The following is a 24,835-nucleotide window of genomic DNA, read 5'->3' as shown; positions in this document are numbered from 1 at the left end:
CACACCGCCCAGGGAACCCTGCTGTGCCACCCATGGCTAAGGTGAGGCCACAGGTACAGCGGGGTCAGGGTGACACAGCCTGCCACCAGCCCTGAGAGCCCAGGGAACCGTGCTGTGCCACCCATGGCCAAGGTGAAGCCATAGGGACAGCGGGGTCAGGGTGACACAGCCTGCCACCAGCCCTCACACAACACCCAGGGGACCGTTCTGTGCCACCCATGGCCAAGGTGGAGCCACAGGGCAGCAGGGATGTAGGATCCCTGCACAAATAATGGGGTGTGGGATGTACATACCCAGCTGGGGAAAAGGGGGCAATGGGGGTATTCCCCCTGAGGCAACCCCACTCAGCCCAGGGACAGCAGGCAGCAGGGGTGTCCCCACCAAAACATGGGATATGAGGCAATGGAAGCATAACCCTGAGTGGTGGGACATGGAGGAGCAGAGATGGGCATTCCCCTAAAAGGGGACATGGGACAGTGGGGATATTTTAGCTGAACCCTGGGACATCAAGCAACAGGGATGTCCCCACCAAACCATGGGGTGTGGGACAATGGGAATGTCCCTAAGTCATGGGACGTGGGGCAGCAGGGATGTTTGCCCTGACCTGTGGGACATGGATGTCCACACCAGGTCATGGGATGCAGGGCAGTGGGGATGTGGGGCAGAGGGATGTTCCCCTTCACCCCAGGGCTGTGCATGGAGGTGAATGGGAGCTCAGCACCCACCCCACAGCTCAGGGCCCCCGAGCCCCATGCCCTGCCCACACAATGGCCCCTTGGCTTTCCTGGTGACAGAGTCCTGTCTCAGGCCCCTTGCTGCCTGCCCTGCTCAGCTGGCAGAGGGTCCCTGTCATCTCCCTCAGCTCACCCAGGGGGCTGCTGCCATTCGTGGTGGGGTTACCCCAGCACCATCCCTCACCCCTCTGGGCTCACAAACCCTGAGTGAGTGGCAAACAGGCCGTGCTTCTGCATGTGGTCCATCTGTCCCACCTTCTGCCCTTTTCCCTCCCTGGCCCTGGGCATTGTCGTGGTGCCTGTGAGCTCTGTGGGACAGTGCCCAGCCCTCTCTTTCCTGCCCAGGGTTTTGTGGAAAGGGCCAACCTGAGCCTGGTGCAGCGTGCCTCCCTGCCCTGCCCTGCTGGGCTCTGACCACAGCTGCATTTCCCTGAGCTGGATGTGGCCCCTTTGCAGCTTGTGCTACCTGTGCTGAAGGGTCCCCAGCCCTGCCTCGCTGCAGGACACCCCGGGCCATGCTGAGAGAGTATCAGAGCAGCACCAAATCCTGGGGAGCCAAGCACGGTGCCAGGACCTGCAGCCACCAAATCCTGGGGAACCAAGCACGGTGCCAGGACCTGCAGCCACCAAATCCTGGGGAGCCAAGCACGGTGCCAGGACCTGCAGCCAGCCTAAGGTCACCCTTGCCATCTCTGCGTGTCCCTCTTTGTGCTGCCCTACCCCGGTACCCCCGGTGCTGCCCCGGGCTGGGCTGTGGGAGGCTGTGGGGGCTCAGCCTCACCTCCGGGCTGCGGGGAGGGGGCAGCGGGGCCCCCCCAGCCCGCCGTGCCGCCCCCCTCGGCCGGAGGAGCCCCGGGACGGGAGGGCATCCCCGGAGCGGCTCCGCACTCACCTTGGCGCTGCCGCCCGGCCATGCATAGGCTCCCGCGCCGCTCCCCCTGCCCGGCCCTCCACCTGGGCCTGAAGTATTTATAGCGGAGCAGCGAGCTGACGGCTGGCAAATATTTGGTAGCCGTATTGTAATAGTAGACTCGGTAAACAGAGCTGGGGTTTGCTTTAGCACCCAGCAACGGGAGAGCGGCGCGGGGAGGGACGCGGGGACGGAAGGCAGGGCTCACCTTAATGGTTCACTCGCCAGGGGATTTTCAAGTGTTGTCCCTGTAAATTCACCTATTAAATCGGCAGCCCCAGCTGCCAAACTGCCCGCACACTTGTGCCGAGGGCTCTTATCTCCCTGCTGATTGGAGGTGAAATCAAGCTTTGTCAAATAGGCGTAAAATTAAATTTCATGCTATTTTGACTCCTGGAGTAGGGATCTTCTGAAGAACACACTGCGTATCGAGCCATGCCTCTGCAAACAGGGGCTGCCTCTGCAGTGGGCAAAGCCTTTCCTGGGGTACCCCAGGTGCTGCAGCACCCCCGTGCAGGTTCAGAGCACTCATCTCCAGCCTTGTGCTCCTTTGAGATGGATGTTGGGCTCCCTGACCAGCCCTGAGAGGGGTTTTGGAACCTGTGGATGCAAAGGTGGACATGTGGAGAGTGTCTGGGCCAGCCCCATGGCAGGGACAGAGCTGGGTGACAGCATTTTCACCCTGTGCTGTGGCCCGTGGCTCCCCTGTGGGGACAGGGACAATGGCACTCAGCTCAGGTCACAGACAGGCTGTGCCATTTCTGCCCTGGCAGCAGGACGTGCCAGCAGGGACATCTGGGGCAGCACAGAACAGGGCCAGGGGGCACAGATGGCTGGGGATGCATGGTGACCAGGACACAGGATGGCCAGAGGACACAGGACAGCCTGCCCCTGACTGCTGAAGGGATGGCAGGGGTCTGACACAGCACCTGACCCCGTCACAGGTGTTGGGGACACTCAGGGAGTGGGACACCGGCCACTGGGCTTGGGGACAGCCACAGCCCTGCCCCAGAGCTGCCCTGCTCTCCTGTTTTTGGGGTGACCGCAGCTCCTGGTCTCTCCCTCGGAGCCCTCCCTGCTCTGAGCACCGTGTTCTGAGGTGCCTGCAGGGCTGACAGGGGTCCCCAGCTCCTGGCAGGGGACTGTCCCAGCCTGGGCAGGGCTGTCACCCACCCGCTCCCCGGGGCTCCCAGCGCGGGCAGGGCTGGCACCGGCTCCGCTGAGCTCCCCAGACGCTCCCAGCGGCGGAGCGGGGCGGGAGCAGCGGCCACCCGGGCCCTGCTGGGCAAACACGGCGGGTGGGAGCTGATCAACCACGGGCACCCTTCGGGCTGCTCCTGACATCAGCCACTGTCACCCACCCGCCCGGCACGGCTCGGCCCTGGCACGGCTTGGCATGGCTACCGTGGGATCTCAGCACCTCAGGACTGATGTGCAGAGTGGCCGAGACCACCCTTGGGGGGCTCAGAGGTCCTGGAATGTTGCCAGAAGTGTCTGGTGGCTGGACTTTGATCCTGCACAGGAGACAACACCTGTATGAGGATGGGAGGATTTCACTGGGTGAATGGTGAAGGGATGGGTTAATTAGAGTGTGAAACACAGGGTTTAGGATTTCTGTACAGGGGGGTCTAAAGAAGTAAGATGGAGGAATTGGGGCGTGTCCTGTCCTTCTTCTTCTTCTTCTTGGCCTCCATCTTCTGTGGTGGTGGTGGCACTTTGGGATTGGTTATTACTAAAGGTGCACTGGTTAATAAGGGTAAAAGGTATTGGGGGAAATAGGTAAATATTGTATACGTAGTTTTGGGTATAAAGATAGGTGACCGCCCCGGGGGCTCTCAGTGTGCTCATGGCTGGCTGCTGAGCAGACCTCTGTCGGGCCGAGAGAAAATCTTTTAGATAAATAACTAATAAACACTGGAGACCGAGAAAAACCTGAAGCCTTTTCTCGTCCTTTGGAGCGCGGGCTGCCCAAGGCCACCCCGGGCCTTTCCAGGCCATAAAAACAGCCGAGAAACCGACAGGCTACCGGATAGACACCAGATCCCCGGGGAGAGGCGGCTCCCTCTGCTGCCCCAGGCAGGGCAGGAGATGGGGAGAGCTCCTCTCGGAGCTTGGTTGTTAATTGTGTTAATTGCTGCCCCGAGATATGCGAAGGTCTCTGTTTCAGCCCGCGTCTGAAGAACGAGTCAGAGCTCTTCAGTTTTCGGTCTTGAAGTTGTTTATTAATTCTTATCTATAAAATTTTTTGTCTGCCCAGCCGAGGTCAGCTCAGCAGGGCAGCCACAGGCACTCTGACCACCCTCGAGGCGGTGTTGTCTTTTTTACTACAAACTACATATAACATATTTACAATTACTTTCCAATACCTATCACCTATGTTAGACAGTGCACTTCTACTCTAAACCAATCCCAAAGTGCCAACAGCACAGCAGAAGATGGAGGCCAAGAAGAAGGAGAAGAAAGATTAGACATGCCCACGTTCCTCCATCTTGTCCCCAAAACGCCCATTCCAAAAATCCTAAAATCTACATTTTCTCCCTGTGATAACTTTATTATTATACTATTTAAACTTCTGTGGCTTTCAGGTCCTCATACAAAGCTGGTAATTTGCTCCATGGGTCATAATCAAACCCACAGGTGTTCTGGGCTGTGTGCCAGGGTCTCTGAGCCCCCTGGACACCCAGAGGGATGTACTGAGTTCCGACAAGCTCCCACAGCCTCGGGTCAGTCTGGCTGGAGGAAAGGGCTGCTCTGACCCTTTGGGCAGCTGGGGAGGGTCTGGCCATGCTGGCGAGCAGGTCCAAGTGTGGGACAAGGTGTGGGGAGTGCATGACTTGGCTGCTGGCTCACAGAGCTGGGAGTGATGAGGGGTCCCCCTCTGTGGGGAGGAATCGCGCACTTGGGGAACGCTCGGGGCTCAGCAGGACGGCTCCAAGGGCGAGCAGCAGGGAGAGGGAATGCCGCTGGGCATGTGGCTTGGCACCCATTGGAGTGCCCAGGGTGGCCAGCCCTGCTCCAAACTTTGCCCGGGCCGGGCATGAGGAGCTCCTGTCCCCCAGGGCAGGGATCTCCTGCCTGCAGAGCTCCCTGCTCTGATCCTGCTCAGCCGGGATGCCGCACCGGGGCGGCGGCACAGCCCTGCCCGGGGCTGGCTCACGCTGCCGTTCCCCGAAAGCCAACGGAGCTTCAAAGCTTGGGAAAAGCAGGCATGGCTGGGGCAAATCCTGCACCGGGGCTCCGGCTCTAACCCTCGCTGCCTGTGGAGCTTTGTGCCGGTAGAGATGGGTGGGATTTCTCCGGCACGGGGAGCATCCAGAGAGCAGCCGGGAGCTCAAGGTGGAGAGACAAGAGGTAAAACTCATGGGAGTGAGGCGAGCTGGAGCTCACAAAGCCGGGCCGGGAACGCAGCACACGCAACAGCCCGAGCTCCTGCAAAACCACGGCCTCATCCTCCCCCCAGCAGCTGGGGCAGCAGCCACGGACCGCGCAGGGCTGTCCTGCCGTGTCCCCGCTCCTCTCCGGGCTGTGCCCGTGGCCAGGGGGGTTCGTCCCCTTGTCCGTGCGCCCACCGTGCCTCGTAGTGCTCCCGCCCGCCCCGGCCACGTGTCCTGTCACCCCCAGCCCGGCAGGGGCTCTCCTTGCCCCGCATTCCCCACGGTGGCCCCGAGCCGCCGCAGCGCGCTGGGGACGGCAGCCAGCGCAGCCCGGGCCTGCTCCGGACGGGCACCAGCCTGTCCTGGGGCGCCGCTGCGGCCTGGCTACCGTGCCCACGACCGGCCAGCCCCGGGGCCGCTGCCACGCCGGTGTCGGTGTCCGGTCCCACCGCGGCGGGGCCAGGACCGGCACTGGGGCTGCACTGGGGCTGCCCGGCCCGACCACGCCCCTCGGCCCGACCACGCCCCTGTGACATCACCGCCGCTTCGTCTGACCGCGCCCCTCTGACATCACTGCCACTTCTGCCCAACCACGCCCACCTGACGTCACCACTGCCGTGCTCAGGCCACGCCCATCAGACACGCCCCTCTGACCCCGCCCCCTGGCGGACTACCCTTCCCGTCATGCAGCGCGGCGCAGGGCGGGGCCGCTTCCGCTCAGCGCTCGCCGCGCGTCGCCGCTGCTGAGGCCGCTGAGCCGCCGCCGCCCCAGGCCCCTGTCCCGGTCTCGGTCGGAGCCGCCGCCTCCGGACCGGCCCCGCCATGTCGGCCCAGGCACAGATGCGGGCCCTGCTGGACCAGCTCATGGGCACGGCCCGGGACGGTGAGTAGGGGCGGGCGGGGCCTGCAGGAAACGCCGCGGCCTGGCGGCCGCCTCACCGCGCGAGGCCCGGCCCGGCCCGGCCCGGCTGCTGCCGCCGCTCCGGACCTGCGGCGCGATCCGCCCCCGCCCTCCCGGCTGCGGCCTCGGGGCGGCGGGGCGGGCCGGGCCTGTCCGCGCCCGGCCGGCGGAGCTCCCGCCGCGCCCCCGGCCCCACAGAGCGGCCGGCGCCGCCCCGCCGCCCCGGGCCCCGCTGCCGCGGACAGGCGCGGGCTGGCTCCGTGCCCCACGTCCGCAGGCGCGTAGGTAGGTGTGCCCGCAGCGCCCGGTGCTGTCCGGGACGAGAAATGTGACAGCCCGTGCAAAATACGGTCCCGCTGCGGTTTGTGTCTCCCTTCTGCGACTCGCTGGGTACTTAAATTCCCTTTGGCACGTTAACAGGGCTGTCCAGGCACTTTGCACTTTGTTTCGTAAGTGAATAAGTGCTTTTCTTTCTCTGTGTATTGAGTTGCTATTGAATTGCTTCCCATATTTTTATTTCATACAAACTGAACAATTGTGGCCCCTCTATTTTATTTATAAAGGTTCAGTGTATCTTTGCCTGCCTACATCAATCTGCAAGGGAGTTGCAGAAAAGCCTCATGTTCATCGAGCCGTGAGTCACAACCAATTTTTAAAGCTGTTATAACAAAAAAAAAAAAGTGTTTGCTTTTTTTCACAAGTAACTTTAAAAGTGTAGCTTAGAAAGAAAAAAAAATTAAAAAAATTTCAGTAGACACGACATTATTCCTGGATGCTTGTGAATCCTAAACTATTTTCATACTTTAGTATTACACATACCTGTGTCATATGCACAGATGAGCTTTAAAATTGTCACATACCATTACCACTTTGCCTTTACTTTTATGTATCATTCCCCTGACTTCCTTACTGCAGGTGTGGGCAAGAAAGCTTTTCCTTTAAAACTTTTCAACAGTGGGCATAAAATTCTGCAGCTGAGGTCTTGAAGAATGCAGATGGGTATAGTATGTGTTGGAGCTCGCAGTGTGTATTGACTAACTTTGTTCCTTTTTTTATATTATTTATTTTTTTGCTTTTCTGATATTGTCTCGTTTAAGTGGCTCCTGAGTGTAAAATGTCCTCTGAGGGTGGGCTGGGGGTGGGCAGCACGTGGTGTGTTCCAGGCCAGCACCTGCCAGCTCCTTCCTCGCAGGGCCTGGGAGAGCACACCCTGCATAGCTGGGTTCCAAACAAACCGACAGATGATGGCTCAATTATCACCTGAGCAAAGAGCAGTTGCCTGTCAGTTTTGCCCAGCACAGCCCTGTTTTGTGATCTGCTAGCAGTGGGGTTTGGTATCTCCTGCCCCTTTTTCACTGTAAGAAAAAGAAAGGGTGGAGAAAATAACCAGGTTTTGGCTGGGAGCCAGCCTGTCTGTCTCCTTTTCTCCTCTGGCTGTGCTGCTGCTTTATGTGGATGACAGGCCTTGGACATTGCTTGGCTCACCAGCACTGTGTTTAACATGGTGTCCTGGATGAATAAATGCTAAAGTAGTGTTTGTTGCCAATTATAAGTGTTCCAGAATATCCTGTTACCCTCTAAGCTTTTTTTTTTTTAATTTTTTTTTGAGTAATTTTGGGGAGCAGGAGCACCAAATATTTTAATCTGCATATAGAGGTGAAATGTTCATGCTGATGCCTGTGTTGTCCTGGTGTTCTAATGTCTCCTTATTTAAACCACACATGAATTGCAGGGGATGAAACCAGACAAAGGGTGAAGTTTACAGACGACCGTGTGTGCAAGAGCCACCTGCTGGATTGCTGTCCCCACGATATCCTGGCTGGAACAGTAAGTGTGTCCTCTGGGATGAGGGGCTCTGCTGAGGAGGGTGTTGGTACAGCTCTTGTCTGTGCAGGGTGGGTGACTTCTAGGAGAGATCTAGGTTTCTGTGCCCAGAGAGCAGGCACAATCCTAGTTCCACTTCTTGTGATCTTGTATGGAACTGCTCTCACTTCTCAAAAAAAAAAAAAAAAACCAAACAGACAAAAAACCAAAGCAGGAGCTCTCAGAATTCACCTGAAAAGCTTTTTCTTTTACAATCCTGTGAGAAGTTGCAAAATTATTTCTGTTTTAGCAGTTTGAGGTAGTCAGAGCTTGCACCTTGTCCTGTGGTGGTCCCAAGGCTGTAGCTGGGTGCTGCCCTGGTTCACTGCTGCATCTTCAGGTTAGCAAGGGTTTCCTGCACAAATCCTTGGAGATTTTCAGTCTCCTCTCCCCAGCCCTGATGGAAGAGCAGCTTTTCTGTTGTTACTGTGGTGGTGGTGGCAGGTCACATCTGAGGCTGAGTGTTTGTGTCACTCTGCCCCACTGGTTTCAAACAGTTCCCTCTGTGGGAACAGGGCTGGCCAGTGTTCAGAGGTTTGGCTCACGTGCTGCCTCTGAGAGCAGAAGGTGATGTGGGCTTTTAGCAGTGAGCTCTGGTGAAGGAAGTGTTCATTTGAGGCTCCCAGATGAAAGCTGCAGCCTGACTTTGGAAAGAAAACTGTGTCTTTGTCACCATCACTGTGCAGCAGTCAGAGGATGGAGGTGAATATGGATGTTTGAAATCCATCTTTGCCGTTGCTGTTTGCATGAAAAACTGTGGCAATTCAGTGTCTGTCCACTTAAACCAGATTGTTGGAAGATGCTGTGGTTGTTTACAGCCCTCCCTGCTGCTCCCTGGGGAGCTGGCTGGACTCAGAGGGTCCCCAGCAAAGGGAGGGCTGGTGCTGCTGTCCCTTTTGTGTCACCACCATAGCAGCAACACTGCAGCACTGGAAGAAGGAGCTGTTGCAGAAGCTGCCTCTGCTCTGAGCACTCAGGCTTTAGCTTCTCAGTAGCTGCCTTTGCAGAATAAGATTGGAAAAGCTGAATACCAATCTCTGTACCTCTGTTCTTTAGAATTCATTTGAAGCTCAAATGTGTTTTGCAGTGATTGTTCCATCAGCCTCTGTGTTACTTCACCTCCATTTGAGAATTTTAAACTTCCATCCTTTGTAGAGGTAACTGTGGTCAGAGTGTGTTTTTTGACACAGTTTTTTGGGCCCAAAGGGTGTTTTGAAGATGAAGGCTGCCTTCTACCTCTTCAGGCAGGTTTTCAGCAAGGGGGTAAATGGTGAGTTGAAGGGTTAGTTCAGCATAAGTGATGTGTGTGAGCTGGTGCCAAAGCATGCAGGAAGTCTGAAGTGTTTCAGGTGGGTTCTGAGTCTCCTGGGACAGAGAAGCACCTTGAGGAATTGGTTTCTTCTGCTTCTGTTGTTACTTGTCCTGATTGAGTTGTCCTTTCCCTCTCACTGTGGGGTTTGTGCTCAGAAGCTGCAGGAGCATGAAGAAAGGCTGCTCCTGCCCAAGGGATCCTGTGGCTCCCTCATGGTGCTGTGGTGGCCCTGAGGTGGGTGTGGAGCTCTGCCCCTCTCCCAGCAGGTTCCTGGGGCCAGAGCAGGTGTTGGTGCTGCAGATCTGTGTTGAAAGAACATGTGATGTCCAGAACAGGAAGAGCTTTTCAGCTGTCCCTGCTGCCAGTACAGAGTGAAACTGAGCTGGAATGTGCAGCTCCCTCATGATCTCAGGCACTTTCACTGGCACTTCCCAGTGCTCTGCTAGGGAAGAGCTGTATGGGTGAATCTGTCTCAGCTGGGTGGGGTACAATCCATCTCTGGGTGTGTTACTGCAGAAATCAGGACCTTTTGGAAACTTCCAACAGATGCTCTTGGCCTTCTGGTGCTTGCTGTGTTGTGCCCTCCCCTAAGGCATTGTTGCTGCTGCATCCTTGATGTGTGCAGATATTCCTTAGTGGGAACTGATTGAAAGCAGCAGGAAGCTGATCCCTTGGGGAGCTGTGCTCAGTGAAATGTGATGGACTCCCACTCACTGACCTTCAGGTGCAGAGTAAGAAAAGGAGCCCAGACTGTTAACAAAGCTCTGGAATATTCCTCAGAGCTGCAGAAGGCCTGTACTTGTTTGCTTTGTTTAGGTGCACGAGTGTCACTGATTGTAAGAGTTGTTATTTTAACTTGGTTTGTTCCTGTGATTATTCTCTTTTTGGCTTCAGAAATTTGTCTAAACTTGCCACTAAATAACCTACAGTGGTTCTCTTTGGTCTCTGTGGGTAAGGAGGAACATTCTGGGAGAGCAGAAGTTGGTTTAGTGAGCCCATGGGCTGTTACCTTTGCATCCACATCCTTTGTGGTGAGTGCTGAGTTCTCTCTGCAGCTCATGGTGAGTGTATTTCTGTCAGTGAAAGTGTTGTAGCACATTGAGAGATGGCCTCAGCTGGCAATTCTCCTGAATTTCAGCTCCACTAAGAGGTGGACAGATGAGCTTCAAAGCTGCCCAGACTGAACATACCCTGGAAATGACATCCAGGGAATTAAAATTGTGTACCCTGCTGGGGAATATGAGTTGAAATCTGTAGGTTCTAGAAATGTTTTTGTGGGTTGAGAGAGGGGTCTGTGCTTTCCTTTTTCACTTGGATGAAACTCTGCATCTCTGATCATTGTTAAAACATCTTTGTGGAAATTTCATTATGTGGTGAGTTGCCAGTTCAGTGGAAATCATCAGAGATCCCTCAGAGTGTGGATTTCTCAGCAAATGTGAGCAGGACTAATTATCAGTGGCATCTAAATGTCTTCAGTCTTTGTGTGTATATGGAGTTCAATCTTTGCTCAGGCTCTGTCTGTCTCACAGCTGTGTTTTAAACCAGCCAGTGTTGAGTGGAGCAGGCTGTGGACTCTGTGGAAGGGGTGAGTGTTCTCTGAGCCCTCCTTGGCATGAGGGGAGGCTTTGAGGCAGAAGGGCTGGTGGTCTTACCCTCAGTGAGCAACACCTGTGGAAGTCTCCTTGCACTTGAACACCTCAAAGGATGTGGAGGAAGATTTGAGGTTTATAAACTAGTGAGAACTGAATGTTCTTCCCTGAGGAAGGTTTAGGGATGTATTAACAAGCAGGGAGAGGAATTGGGAGCTTCAGAACAAGCATTGTTGGCTCTTCTAAAGTGGTGAGAGCCCCTTCTCTGAAGTGGGGTTATTGGCTCAGATAAGAATATTTATAATGTGTGACAATCACATCCAATACCATTATTTCCTCCCTATCTTGGAAAGTGATCTCAGTAGCATGACCAGAAGAATGAAAGATGTGTCACATCATAGAAAGTTATTTTTGTGGTAAAATAACAGGAACTCTCTAGCATTCTTTGAAGTGGCTTGCCTGAAGTTGAGAATGATCAAGCTCCAAAAGTACCAAAGTGCTTTTTTTGTAGGCATTACATTTCTATCATTAGAGAGCTCAGCAGGAGTATTCTGGATGCAGTGTCTGTTTCTGTGGCCTGCTGCCTCTGGTAGCCTCTGTGGCTTCCTGGTTCTGGTAAATCTGAGCAAAATGAGGAAGGCTAAATAGCAGCAAGTCATCTGCTTTTTTTTTTCTTTTTTTAGAAGAATAAAAATTTAGGTGCCAGTAATACTCTACAGGCACCTGGTGAAAACCTGAGCATAAACTGGTAGAGTTTGCTTTAGCTGCTTTGCTTCATTCTAAACACTGCTCTCTGAGTGTATTGTTTCATGTGAGCATCCCCAGCTTTAGTTTGTGATATTCCACAGGGATTCAGAGTTATCCCAGTTCAGCTTTCTCTGCAGTTCACTGGGTTGGCACCTGTAGTGCATGTTGAGGTTTGGGCTCCTGGGGACTGGTGGTGACAGTGAGAGAAGAGTTGGGGTGTTCCTTCATGCAATGACATGTACTGCCATTCCAGCAGTGGCTCACAATTAGGGCTTTTATTATTTTGGCTTTCAAAATGTCATTTTCTCTTTCTACTCTAAGAGTAAGAGGAAGGTTCTTTGTTACAACTTGATAATGTTGAAATGCAGCTTCCATGTCTTGAGAGCATAATTGATTTGGGTTCATGTGGCTGTTAACTGTTAGGTGGGAGAAACAATAACAAATTCAAATAGTGGAGTGCAGTGGGAGGGAAGGAAGATGCTCTTAAGTCTCTCATTAAATGGACTTATGTGTTGGACTTTGCTTTGCTGGGCAGGTTTTCAAATTCCAGGCTGCAGCTGGATGTGGGAAGGGTCTGGCTGTGGAATTAGCACTGTCTGTTGTTGCTGAGTGTGGGGTTGTGCATTGCTGCTGGCTGTAGCCCTTAATCCTTTTAAGTCCTTTTGTTGTTGATAGGGAGCATTCTGTGTGTGTCCTACAATTTGTTGTGCCATATGTTACTGGGGCTCATCCTGACACAGATGTGCATTTCCAGAGGAGCTTTAAACAGGCTGCAGGTGTGTTTTCCTGGGCTGTGGCTCCAGGATAGAAGACATTTGCAGTTGGTTCCTGTTGAAGTGGACCCATCTCCCTCCCAGCCATTTCTGAGGCTGTCCTGGCACTTAGAGCAGGAGTAGGACTGGACTTAAAGCTTTTGGGCTGTTGGAATGTTCCCAGAACATCTACAAAACGAGTTCTGGCAAGCATGTGGTTCTTCTGGCTGGTTCTGGTGCTGAGAGGTTAAGAGAAAGCTTTTCTGAAAATACTTTATTTTGATATGATGCAGTTGGCAAGAGACATCTGCTGCTTGTTGCTATAATGGAGGGTTCTTACGTGGGTTCTCCTTTTTCTTCTAACAGAGAATGGACCTGGGAGAATGTACAAAGATCCATGACTTGGCTCTGAGAGCAGATTATGAGATTGCAAGTAAAGAGAGAGACCTGTTTTTTGAGCTGGATGTAAGTATGGAGAAATTTTAGTTCCTTTTGGGGAAAATGCTTCGTGAAGTTACTGGGCTGAAAAGTAGAACTCAGTGGCCATTTCAGCTCATCATGCTGCTTGATGTGTTACCTGTCCAGAATGTGCAGCCCCTTCCTGAATGTCAGCCTGGCTGCTGGCTGGAGAATGCAGAATTAATGATGGCCTTTGCCACCCCATTAGCCCAGCGAGCTGGGAGGCTCCTGGCATTCCTTGGATCCCACAGCTGCTGCTCTGTAAAAGACTGGATGTGGCACTTGCTGCCATGATCTAGTTGAATTGTTAGAACATGGGTTGGACTTGATGATCTTACAGGTCTCTTCCAGCCTTGAATTTCTGTGATTCTGTGATTCCTGTAACCTGCTGCCCTGTCCCAGAAAGAGATTTAACATTAAAAACCTTCTGCTCAGTAGTTTAACTTTTGTCAGGTTTAGCTTTCATTTCACCTTTCTGTGATGGAACAGATCAAGGGGAAGCACAATTCTGTCTTTCCCTTTCATGTTATTCCAGTGCTTTTGTCTTTGTGCCTGTTGCTCTTGCATAGGAAGGAAGTTCCAGTGCAAAGCAATGTTGATGTGTCAGAATAAAGGAACTGGGTCAGGTTTACAGGGCAGGGGTCAAATGTAACTTGTTCTGCAAAATGTCATTTGGTTTTTTCTCAAAGCATCAGTTCTTGAGGTTGTTTGTGCATTATACAGGATTGCAGCTGTTGGCTGTCAAAGCTACACCAGGCACAGAGAGCAGCTTCATTCATGATTCTTTGTCTGATCATGCAGGCCATGGATCACCTGGAATCCTTCATTGCAGAGTGTGACAGGAGAACAGAACTGGCCAAGAAACGCCTGGCTGAGACACAGGAGGAGATCAGTGCTGAAGTGTCTGCAAAGGTATTGGCCTCTCACTGAGCAGTGCTTCTGAAAGTCTCACTGGGAGCACTGGGGCTCTGGTTCTCTGACACCAGTGATACTGGGGAGTAAGGCTCCACAGAGGATTTGGGGATTCCAGTCATCCTCCCCAAATGGCTGCTCTGGCCATTCTGGAGACAAAGAGCACCATGGACTCTTTTTAAAAGAGATTGCTTTAGCATGGAAATAAAGCATATTGATTTCTTCCCCATGCTGTGAAATGTTACCATAATAATTTAGAATAGTAAGTCCATCCTCCCCTGATTTTTGTTTCATTTAACAAATGCTCATGTAGTTTCCTTTTTGGAAACTCACCTAACTGGGCCAGTACAAGACATTTCTGAAGCTGATTTTGTGGTCTATATGCTGACCTGTAAGCCAGAAATGACAGGCAGATCATGATCTCTCCACATCCAGTTTCTCTCTTTGCCACATATCTGTGACTCTGTTGACATTGGTCCACCAGTCCCTTTTGTTGAAAACTTTTGGAGATTCATGGTCATCTTCCAACAACAGATTTCTTTTCCTCAACACAGTATTTCTTTTAAAAAAATGAAAAGTTGTCCCGCAAGCTTTATCACATTTTTATCTTACTAAAAACTAACTATTCTCTTCAGGCAGAGAAAGTCCATGAGCTGAATGAAGATATTGGAAAACTCCTAGCTAAAGCAGAGCAGCTGGGAGCTGAAGGAAATGTTGATGAGTCTCAGAAGATCCTGATGGAAGTGGAGAAAGTCCGGGCGAAAAAGAAAGAGGCAGAGGTACAGTGTTGGCTCCTGTGGGTTGGCTGGTGGTGGTTTCTGCCTCACACCTCCTTTTCAGTTCCAGCCATGTGCCAGCAAACAGGTGGCAGTGTGCTGTGGGGGATGAAATGATTTTTAGAAACTTTTATCTAGTGCAGGGAGGGCTTCATCCTCTGAAATATTTGGTCCCCACTCCCTTGCAGGGATAGATTTCGAGTTAGCTGTGCCCACAAAGCGTTTGTGTGGCACCTCCTTTGTGTGAGGGTGGGTTTTGATTCTTCAAAGCAATTCTTTGCAGGGGTTTCCCTGGAGGGTTGTGTCTGTGTAAGGCTTCCCTGACATTTGTGTGGGTTTTCTTGCCTCCCTGTAGGAAGAATACCGAAATTCAATGCCTGCATCCAGTTTCCAGCAGCAGAAGCTGCGTGTGTGTGAAGTCTGTTCAGCATATCTGGGTCTCCATGACAACGACCGGCGTCTTGCTGACCACTTTGGAGGCAAATTACACTTGGGTTTCATTCAGATTCGTGAGAAACTGGATCAGCTGAGGGTAATCCTCTCTGTTTTAAACCACCTCTTTGTAGTTCTGAAGACCTTGAACACTTCTATTAAATTAATACAGAATTCTTTGCAGAGGGCTTGTAAAAGCTCAGAAATTTCCGACTGCAGAATTCCTGAAGCATCAAACAGAGCTTTGTTTAGCCTTGTCTTGGGTTCTCTTCTGTCTTTTCTGGGTAACTAAATATGTACCCTCAGAATCAGTCAAACCACAGCACTGCTATAATTTATTCCTTTGAGTTTTGGTGCAGTAATTCTTATTAACATGACAGAAATTTGTTACTCTGGGTATTTTTTTGATTTTTAAGCTTCTTAATGAAATGTTTGAACTGAAGTTTCACATGGTTCTGTCAGTGAAAAGATCTTGACTAGCTGAAGCCATTAGGAGTTTGCTGAAATTATTCATAATGGGTTGTGGTACTGGCCTTGCTTGCAAAGAGAGACCTTTAGCTGAGTCAGAGTTGTGATTCCTGTGCCTCACTCACAGTCCATTGAGGTCAGTGCCTCAACTGAGAAAAATGAGAACCTTTACAGAGGTCTTAACTCAGCACATAAAATGCAGTGCAATGGTTCTTTGTCTTGTTATTGGAATGATCTTCCTGCACATCTGACCTGTTACTGTGTGGCTGTAAATAATGGCTGTTACTGCATGGCTGAAATATGACGTGGGTTTATTTTTTCCCCCTAGAAAACAGTGGCAGAAAGGCAAGAGAAGAGAAACCAGGATCGTTTGAGACGGAGAGAGGAGAGAGAACGAGAGGAGAGGATGGGCAGACGGTGAGTGGGACCTGGGAACTGGCCTGTGAAGTTTAGAAATGTCTGATTCCTTGTACATGAGCACTGCAGGAGTTCAGCATCTGCTTCTGGAGTGGCTGTTGGATGTGCTCCAGATGCTGTGTGAGCATCTTGGGATTCAGTTAAACATTAAAACAATGCACAAATCCTCCAATCCTCCATCTTAGAGTGATTGTACATGTGTTTTCACCTCTACTGTGTGTCTGAAAGGTGGGAGTTCCCTGTAGTCCTGAGGCTTATATTGGCCTAGTCCCTGTCTTAGGGAATCTGAATCTGGATAAAATACCCTCATCCAGAGCACCTGAGTGTGAAAGTTTAAGATGAACAAGGACTAGGCTTGCTCAAAAGGCAGAAATTCCCTGGACAGCCCTCCTCACTGCTTGGAGACTTTGAGGTTACAACAGGCTGGTGTCCATGTGCCAGTAATGGACTGCATGTAACTTTCCTACAATCAGTGAGATGTTCTGGCAAGCATTTCCTAAGGAAGCTGAGGGATCCCAAGGAGTGGCTGCTTCTGGTGCTTGTAGCTATGTGTGTCACCTTCTGCTCAGATGTCTGTAATTCCTGAGCAGTGGGAGGGGCTGGTTTTCTAATTGGTTTTCTCAGGACAAGCTCTTCTGCATCTTGCCAACTGAACTGGACAAACAATTTCTCCTGTACTTAAACTGAAGAGGCAACTTGTGTGTAAACAGCTCAGTTAGGAGCCTGGTGTGGGGAGGGTGGTTATTTGCAGGGCTCAGGCAGAGGAGGTGGCTGGGTAGGAATGCTGTTCTGATTGTCACAGCATCTCCCTGCTTGTTTACCTTGTGTGTTTCTCCTCGTGTACTTGCATTAAAAAGACCCCAACCTTGCTGCCTGTGCAGAGCTATTTTTGAAACCCAGAGTCAGCTGAAGAGTGACTTTGTCTGAGGAATATGAGATTTATAACTGCAGTGTACTCTAAGATGGTGCTGGCTCTGGCTATACACTGCTGGAATTGCTGACAAATACCAGCATGGTCATTTTTGTGTGTTATGAAGATGGGAGCCCCAAACTGTTACTCATTATCCACATAATTTTAAACATGTTATGCATAACTCCAGTTAGGGTGTTAATGTGGATTTTCCCTGGGGATTTCCTGGTGTGTTTTGAAGGAGCAGTTCATGCTGCAGCTTTCTGTGGAACTGCAGCACTTCATGGACAACCTCACAACTTTCTGTTCCCCATGCAACTGTAATGCAGTTGAGTTTGGGAGCTGCAGGATCTGGCAGTAGCTTTTCAGTGCAGGAGTTAATCAGAAGGGACTGCTGTTGCTGCTGCTGTGGTCAGAGATGAGGAAGTGAAATGGGAAGTGTCTTCTCATGCAGCTGCTTCATGGCAGACCCACAGCAGGACCCTGCCTAACATGGGCTCAGTTTGTCTCCATGGTGCCTCTTCTTCCTGGAGGTCATTTCTCTGTAAAAAATGCTCAACAGAGTTTTTAAGGAAGAGCCCTCTGGATCTCTTTGTTGATCCACATCTTCTCAAAATGCTGGGTTTCTTCCTCCTGTGGTGTGGCTGTGGTTTTGTTTTAGTGGTTTTTAAAACAAAAAACCTCAAGCCCTCAATTCTTGAGAGCTAAAGAGCCTCTAGTGTTCACAGCTAGTGCATACGTGGATGCATCTGATGAGGGGGTTTGGAAGCTGCTTTTGAATGTTTATTTAAGGATTAAAATAGGAAAGCTTTAAGAACTGCATGGAGCTGGCCTAAAGTCTGAGTTCTTGCTGTTTCCATATGGACAGTACTCAGAGACTGTGGCCTTTGCTCTGGCTCTGTGCAGAGGCACCTGTGTGCTCCACTGGAAAACTTGTTAAGGAGTCAGGAGTGCCATAAGGAAGAGGTCAAATCAATTGCCTCTCCACAATGAGAACTTGACCTGAGGGAGGACAGTGGCTCTCCCAGTGGACACTCAGTGTCAGAGCTGAGGTTGGAGTCCAGATTTCTTGGTCACTTACCTGCTGGGAGCTGTGCACACCATGCTCACACAGGCATTTTTCCATCAAAAACTAATTGGTGATGTCTACCACCTTCCAGCCAGCCTCTCTTATCCAGAGCTTGGTACTGTAGGGAACCACAGGAAACATGTTTCCTTCAGAACTCTTCTTGTCAGCTCCTATACAGCACCTTCATGGTGTTACTTCAGTGAGAGGAAGAGTATGGCTTGACTTTGGGAGCCTTTGGTGACTGACAGGCACTGTGGCATCCCTGCAAACCTGTGCATTCCCTTGTCAAACTCTGCCTCTCAATTAATTAATTAATTAGTCAATAAGCTGTGATTGCACATAGGAGTGAGTGAACTGGATTCTACCCTAGTGGTAATAAACACAAGTCCTGTGTGACATTCCTGGTGGCTGTTGGGTACCCAGTAATCTCTTGAGGCTGGAATTCTGTGGAGGAGTGGCATGCTGGGAGTGCAGAGCTCAGTGCTTGCTCCCACAGTACACCAGCAAACAAGTCTGGTGGAGGTGCCACATGGATTTCCTTTGTGTTAAGTTGGACAAAAGACAGGTTATGAAACTCAGCAGAAAGTTTCTGTGATACAGGGACAAAAAGAGAGGAAAAAATAAATAAAATAGACTTGCTCAGTCCTCTTGCTGTTATAGAGACCAATCTTCTTTGTCTCCTGCTGTACAATGATTCAGGCTAGTAAGGACAATGCTGTTCTCTTGGATACTTCCTGAATTCTGAAGTTTGGTTCTAGGGAGTGATTATCAGATGTTTTTTGTGCTTGGATGATAGGCATGAAGGGCAGCCAGGCTTTTCAGGGGATATGGAAGGGCTTTTTTGGATGTGTGCACTGGTGGTTCACAATAAAGTGATCAGGAGGGAAAAGAACAGTAAGAACTTGGAGTAATTACGACCACCAGAAAAATCCAGCTGCCTGCCAGGTACCTCCAGGAGGTCCTGCTGCTGTGTCAGGTTCTGTTACTGGGAATGGAGGTGTGTGGTTACTGCCTTGCTCTCCAGCTTTATCAGCTTCTCCTTCAGCTGGCCATGTGTGTAGACTCCAAGTTCAGCTCCACTTTGTTTACAGTCCTTACCTGAATTCCCTTCTAAATTTGGGGGCTTTTTTAGCTTTCTACCATGACTGAACAATCCTATTTCACTGAAGAAATGTCAGTGCACATAGAATTTCTTAATCTTGTCTTATCCAGGCATGGTTTTAAATTATGTTATTAAAACAGATGCTTCTCTGTTGCTTCTTAAATTCTTGTCTGTGTGTAGCTTTCATGTCAGAGTGCCAGAACAGCTCTGTGGGGTGTAAATTGAACCTGTCTGTGAGTCTGTGTGCAGTGGGGAGCAGTTACAGGAGTGAGACTCTGAGTCACTAAACAGGGAGAGGAGCCACTTCTTAATTAAAGCAAAACAAGACTGTTCAGACAGCATGTGATGTTCATCTGGCTCTGAAATGTGGCCACAGAGGAAGAGGGAGGGTGGAGCCTCCATGTGCAGAGGTATTTTAAGTGGTGCTGAGTAATGGTGCTGCTGAAGTTGAAAGAATTCTGCCGTTGTTATTTACAAACTGTCAGGAGCTAATGCTGACAGCAGTAAGCTCAGAGTGCCACACATGAGCTCTGAAGCTCGTGGAATGTGAGAAAGGAGAGCAAGGCCTGGATTATTCTTCTCAAGTGCTTTTTAAGGATTTTCAGTTTATCTCTGTCACTTGTCAGTAATAGCTCTTCCCTTGTGGCTGTGTCTCCTCTTTTTTCCTAGTTATCTTTCCCAAAAAGGAAAAAAATATTGATGCAAATTTCCTTCTGATGTTTGGTAAACAAATACAAGGAGTGAGAAAAGGCTGTTTTTTTATTAAAACCCATTTAGCATGCAACTTCCTCAAAGGAATCAAAATCAGAAAACTGGCAGATGTCTTTCTGATTGAGAATGACACTTCTTGAAAATGTCAGAGTTGATCCAGCTGGTGTTAGACTGCAGGGAGTAAAGAGTATGTAACAAATATGCACAGAAAATTAGTTGGAAAAGTTCATCGGGGTGCTTTATTAATAGTATATGATTTCTAGACTTTTCTGTAGTGACAGGAAGCTCAGTGTGCAGAAATTCATGTTTTCCTGTTTTTGACAAATTCTTGATCCTAAAATTGAAGCTAACTAAATGTTTTATTTGCAAGCATTTTTTTTTTGTAATAATATATCACTTGAGGTATTGATTATTTCTGTGAAGAGCTGCCAAGGTGGATGAATTTTCCTCCTGAAAACCCACTGGCTCTATCATAATTTTTCTCACTTAACTCTCTTCTCCTTTCTAGGTCTGGATCAAGAAACAGAGATCGTCGAAGGTGAGTGCCCTGTTCTGCACTTCTCCCAAATGCCTGGTTGTGTTTCTGTCTAGCTGCTGAGGCTTTTCCTGGGTCTCACCAGTAGAGTTCACTCAGCGCCTCAGTGTCAGGTTTGTTCCCTGGAAGAGATGGGAAGTGCAGTTTGGGCAGCTCAGTGGTGCTGCTCAGCTTGGGGTGGCTCCTGGGGCTGTAGAGCAGGGGCTGAGTAGCCCGGCCAGGGTGGGCTCTGTGTGCTCCAGTGTGAGCCCATGGATGTCCCCGAGGCCTCTTTCCATAAATACCTCATATGCTTCTGTGATTGTAATATCTGAAGTATCTGATACCTCAGATGTGAAAATACAGAGATTTGAGATTAAAACCCCCACATCTCTGGGAAGAGCTTGCCTTAATGCTATGGCAGCATTCTCTGTGATAATGGACCTGGAGATTTCCCTGCCTACTGCTTTGGCATCTTTCTTATTTTTAAAGCAGGGTTAAATAAATCTGCTTCTAAAGTGCAGGACATTCACAAGGAAGATTCTCTTAGGGTTATGGTAATATCACAGGCCATTTCCCTTGGCCTCTCTTCTCCTTACGTGGGCCTCACTTGCGAGCATCGCCGGGTTGTAAGCTCTACTCTGGCCCTTTCCACATGCTTACAGTATTGGTGGGAGCTTTTTCTATAAGCTTTCCAGCAAACTGAATAACCCACTGGCATTCTGTTGGTAGCACAAGGCCCAGGAGGAGGCAGCTGCCCACTGTGTGGGTGTGGGCAGGGGCTGGACTGAGTCGATGCTCTGGGTATTTGTTACTCAGGAGAGGCTGAGAGGCAGCTGAGGGCGCAGGCGTGAGGCAGCTGAGGGCGCAGGTCTGAGGGGGCAGAGGTGAGGTGCTGAGGGTGCGGGCGTGAGGCAGCTGAGGGCGAAGGTGTGAGGGGGCAGAGGTGATGTGCTGAGGGGGCAGGCATGAGGCAGCTGAGGGTGCAGGTGTGAGGTGCTGAGGGTGCAGGCGTGAGGCAGCTGAGGGCGCAGGTCTGAGGGGGCAGAGGTGAGGTGCTGAGGGTGCGGGCGTGAGGCAGCTGAGGGCGCGGGCGTGAGGCGCTGAGGGCGAAGGTGTGAGAGGGCAGAGGTGATGTGCTGAGGGGGCAGGCATGAGGCAGCTGAGGGTGCAGGTGTGAGGTGCTGAGGGTGCAGGCGTGAGGCAGCTGAGGGCGCAGGTCTGAGGGCGCGGGCGTGAGGCAGCTGAGGGCGCGGGCGTGAGGCAGCTGAGGGCGCGGGCGTGAGGCGCTGAGGGCGAAGGTGTGAGGGGGCAGAGGTGATGTGCTGAGGGGGCAGGCATGAGGCAGCTGAGGGTGCAGGTGTGAGGTGCTGAGGGTGCAGGCGTGAGGCAGCTGAGGGCGCAGGTCTGAGGGGGCAGAGGTGAGGCGCTGAGGGGGCAGAGGTGAGGCGCTGAGGGTGCGGGTGTGAGGCAGCTGAGGGCGCGGGCATGAGGCAGCTGAGGGTGCAGGTGTGAGGTGCTGAGGGTGCAGGTCTGAGGGTGCAGGTGTGAGGCGCTGAGGGCGCAGGCGTGAGGCGCTGAGGGCGCAGGCGTGAGGCGCTGAGGGCGCAGGCGTGAGGCGCTGAGGGTGCGGGTGTGAGGCGCTGAGGGCGCAGGTGTGAGGCGCTGAGGGCGCGGGTGTGAGGCGCTGAGGGCGCGGGTGTGAGGCCCTGAGGGCGCGGGTGTGAGGCCCTGAGGGTGTGGGTGTGAGGCCCTGAGGGTGTGGGTGTGAGGCCCTGAGGGTGTGGGTGTGAGGCCCTGAGGGCGCGGGTGTGAGGCCCTGAGGGTGCGGGTGTGAGGCGCTGAGCCCATGTGCGTTCTCTGCAGATCCCGGTCCCGCGAGCGGAGGCGGAGACGCTCCAGATCAGCCTCCCGGGAGCGGCGGAAGTCGCGCTCGCGCTCCCGGGACCGACACCGGCGCCACCGGAGCCGCTCCCGCAGCCACAGCAGAGGGCACCGCCGGGGCTCCAGAGACAGGAGCTCAAAACACAAGTAGGTATTCCACACTGGGTGCTTCTGCAAAGGGGAGTCCTTGGCTCACAGTGACCTCCCTGGCCCGTAGAGCGAGCAGGGTTCTCCAGAGCAGCTGTGCTGGCCTGTGCCAGCTCCTGGGCCAAAGCAGGATTCCCCAGGGGTCTCAGCTGTACAGCAAGATCCCAGCTGAGAGGAGAGTCTAGGAGATAAAACAGGTTCCCTGGTTTGCAGTGCTGAGCCTCGAGATGCTCCTTGGATGGGAAGCAGCACGAAGCCTCCCTCAGCTAGCTGAGCTTCCCTGGGTCTGTAGAAGCCAAGTGCCTGAGAGGCAGCTTGGATATTACACTTCTGTAGTTATTTTCTGCCTCCCAGATTCCTTCTCTCAGTGCTGGCATTGGGAAGGAGTCTATGATTTGAGAACTGGCAGTCTTCTGTTAGAAGGCTGCTTGAGAGAGACAGAATTCTTTAGGAATCAGCACTTTTTCCTCCTGAAAAAAAAATACAGGAGGAGTATGCCATTCTTCTGTCTCTGAGGAGAAGCACCATAGTCCAAAGAAGGACTTAAAGTCTTTCTGAAATTCAGCAAAACAGCCTCTGTGTTGGAGGAAGGATGAGGCAAGTGTGTGAAGGGTATTAGAAAAATTGACTGGAATCACTGTGTTCCCTTACAACCCTTCTAAGCCCAGGAGCAGGTCTGCCTCCAGGTGCTTGCTGAGGTTACATCTGGATTTTTTTAAAGCCTCCTGCTTAATAGGGGAGTACTTGAGCACTGTCACCTGATTAGGCACCAGCAAGTACAATTCTAGAAGTATAATTCTAGAAACAAACCTACTGTTGTGTGTCTTGTGTCAGTTTAGCTAAGGGGTGAGAACAGCTTTTCTTTTAAAGACACCTGGTGAAGGGGAGGGAATAATGGTCTGAAAAATAAGTCTGTTAATAATTGAGGGGGGGTGTAAATACTGTTGATTCTCCAATGGCTGAGATACTAAAATGCTTTTTTAAATCTGTCTTGAACATGAAAAATAAAGAAAAGAAATTTGGACAATTAGGAAGTGAGGAAGATCCTGTAATAACTATTACTAAAGAGCAGGTAAGGGATTACTTCGGAACCCCTGAACACATCCAGACCAGCCCATGAGACTGCAGGGGGATTGGCCAGCTCACACACCTGCACAAAACTGCTCAGAGCTGGGGACAGGCCAGGATCAGTCCAAGAAAACATAAAACCAAGAGAACAAGCAGCAAAAACCCTGTTTCCTGAAAAAGAGTTAATGAACTCTGCCCTCAGGTTCTGCTGGGCTGAGGTCTCACTTGCTGAAGGAAATGGAGAGTGTCACAGGATGTGGAGAGCTCAGGGTAGGAGGTCTGCAGGCAGCAGGCATTGTTGTGGAAAAGGTAGAGAGGCAATGTCATCAGACAGACTGATGTTAAATGACACAGTTTAATGAAAATGAAATGGCTGTTGGGTTCTGATGTATCAATTTTGCAGTATTTTCAAACCTTAAAATCAACAAGAATGAAAGTGGAACCTCTAAGGTACCTTCTGTTGTGACTGTAAAAAACCCTGTGTACTGAGCCTTGAAGTAAAATGTAGGAGCCTGTGCTGAGCTCCCTCAGGGCCAGCTCCTTTTGAATCCTGCTATTCCCTAAGCTGGCAGGAATCTCACAAGAAACAGCCTTTCAGATTAGACCTAATGTCAAGCCTCCTGTTTAATTCTGCGTGGGCTGACACAGGGAAGCGCTGCTGAAAATCTGTGGCTGTGAAAAGCTGTGCTGTGGGCTGGGAATATAAATCTGTACCTTCCTGACTTTGAACCCAGGATGCTGCCAGAGCCAGCAAAGTGAGAAGCCCAGGGCTGAGCCAGCAAAGAATCCAGTTGGCATTTAAAGCACTTGAGCAGAAAGCCAGAGCTTAGGGCATAATGAAAAACTGCTCTGGAAGCCCTGAAATGAGCTGAGTCAGAGATGAGGAAAAAATTGTAGGCACTTCAGGATGGCCCAGAAAAATAATAAGGGACACAGGGAAGACCTGAGAGAGCTCCCGTGGCAGCAGCTTGAAAGGATCACTCAGAGGAGGGAGGAACAAAGGCTGTGCTGTGCACAGAAACCTCACAGAGGGCCCAGAGCTGCTCTCATGGGGGACCCACTCCCCATGGCACAGCAGCCAGGCATGTTCCTGTAGGGAACCTGCATCCCACAGCCCTGCCAGGGAAAGTTCTGCTCGGTGGGGAGCTGACAATGTTTATTGTGAAGCTGATAGTGATGGTTTGCTTTGTACTGCAGATCCTCTAGAGATCGATCTTCAAGAGAAAAGTCCCGAGACAGAGAGAGGAAAGAGAAGAGCTCTTCTGAGAGGAGGCACGAGAGCACAAATGGCAAATCTCGTTCCAAGAGGTCAGAAGAGAGAGAAGCTGGCGAGATTTGAACTCAAACGATCTGTGTTGCACTGTAAATAGTCTGATAAACATTCTACACAAAGCCTAAATTTCCCATTTATATTTACTGAATACAACTCATCTTTTGTAGTTTGGGATTTTTATTGTTTGGCAGATAGCTGTGAGTTTGTAGAGACACAAGAGTTACGTACTGTTTAACAGGATTTTGTTTTAGTAGGAATAAATAAATCTGGATGGATGGTTTGCAGTCCAGGCCAGTGTGGACACCCCGTGTTTGTCCTGACTCAGCGGTCAGGGCCACACTGTGCCTGGAGCCCTGAGCTGCCCTGACCTTTGTAACGCTTCAGCCCTTTCCAAAATTCCCTCCTGATCCTCTGTGAGCACACCAGTAGCACTGGTTCTCAATTATATTTTTTCCTTCTGTTTATATATGTTAAAAAAAAATCAGATTTCTTTTTTTTTTCTTCCTTTTAG

General features: G+C 51.0%; 1 protein-coding gene across 2 annotated transcripts; it reads left to right on the top strand.

Moving 5' to 3' along the window:
* The first annotated feature begins 5,740 nt into the window (after window positions 1-5,740).
* On the top strand, window positions 5,741-24,613 carry LUC7L (LUC7 like). 2 transcript variants are annotated; one of them, XM_058035702.1, is made up of 10 exons: window positions 5,741-5,901; window positions 7,652-7,746; window positions 12,549-12,647; window positions 13,443-13,553; window positions 14,189-14,332; window positions 14,685-14,861; window positions 15,558-15,646; window positions 19,947-19,976; window positions 21,819-21,983; window positions 24,249-24,613. In XM_058035702.1, exons 1-10 carry the CDS (start codon window positions 5,841-5,843, stop codon window positions 24,388-24,390), a joined length of 1,113 nt encoding a protein of 370 aa, XP_057891685.1. In that variant the 5' UTR covers window positions 5,741-5,840; the 3' UTR covers window positions 24,391-24,613. The 2 variants fall into 2 exon arrangements, with proteins under 2 accessions (XP_057891685.1, XP_057891686.1); XM_058035703.1 differs by having other exon boundaries at window positions 5,815-5,901; window positions 6,483-7,746.
* The last annotated feature ends 222 nt before the right edge of the window (window positions 24,614-24,835 follow it).

This window comes from Melospiza georgiana, chromosome 16, assembly GCF_028018845.1.
Source record: "Melospiza georgiana isolate bMelGeo1 chromosome 16, bMelGeo1.pri, whole genome shotgun sequence".
Taxonomy (NCBI): domain Eukaryota; kingdom Metazoa; phylum Chordata; class Aves; order Passeriformes; family Passerellidae; genus Melospiza; species Melospiza georgiana.
This window is presented reverse-complemented; position numbering and strand designations above follow the sequence as displayed.

Excerpts from the sequence above, each read along its gene's own strand:
- LUC7L (XM_058035702.1), top strand. The coding sequence starts at position 5,841 with ATGTCGGCCCAGGCACAGATGCGGGCCCTGCTGGACCAGCTCATGGGC. Across the intron at positions 12,648-13,442 it reads ACCTGTTTTTTGAGCTGGAT|GCCATGGATCACCTGGAATC; the intron begins GTAAGTATGGAG and ends CTGATCATGCAG. Across the intron at positions 14,862-15,557 it reads AGAAACTGGATCAGCTGAGG|AAAACAGTGGCAGAAAGGCA; the intron begins GTAATCCTCTCT and ends TTTTCCCCCTAG.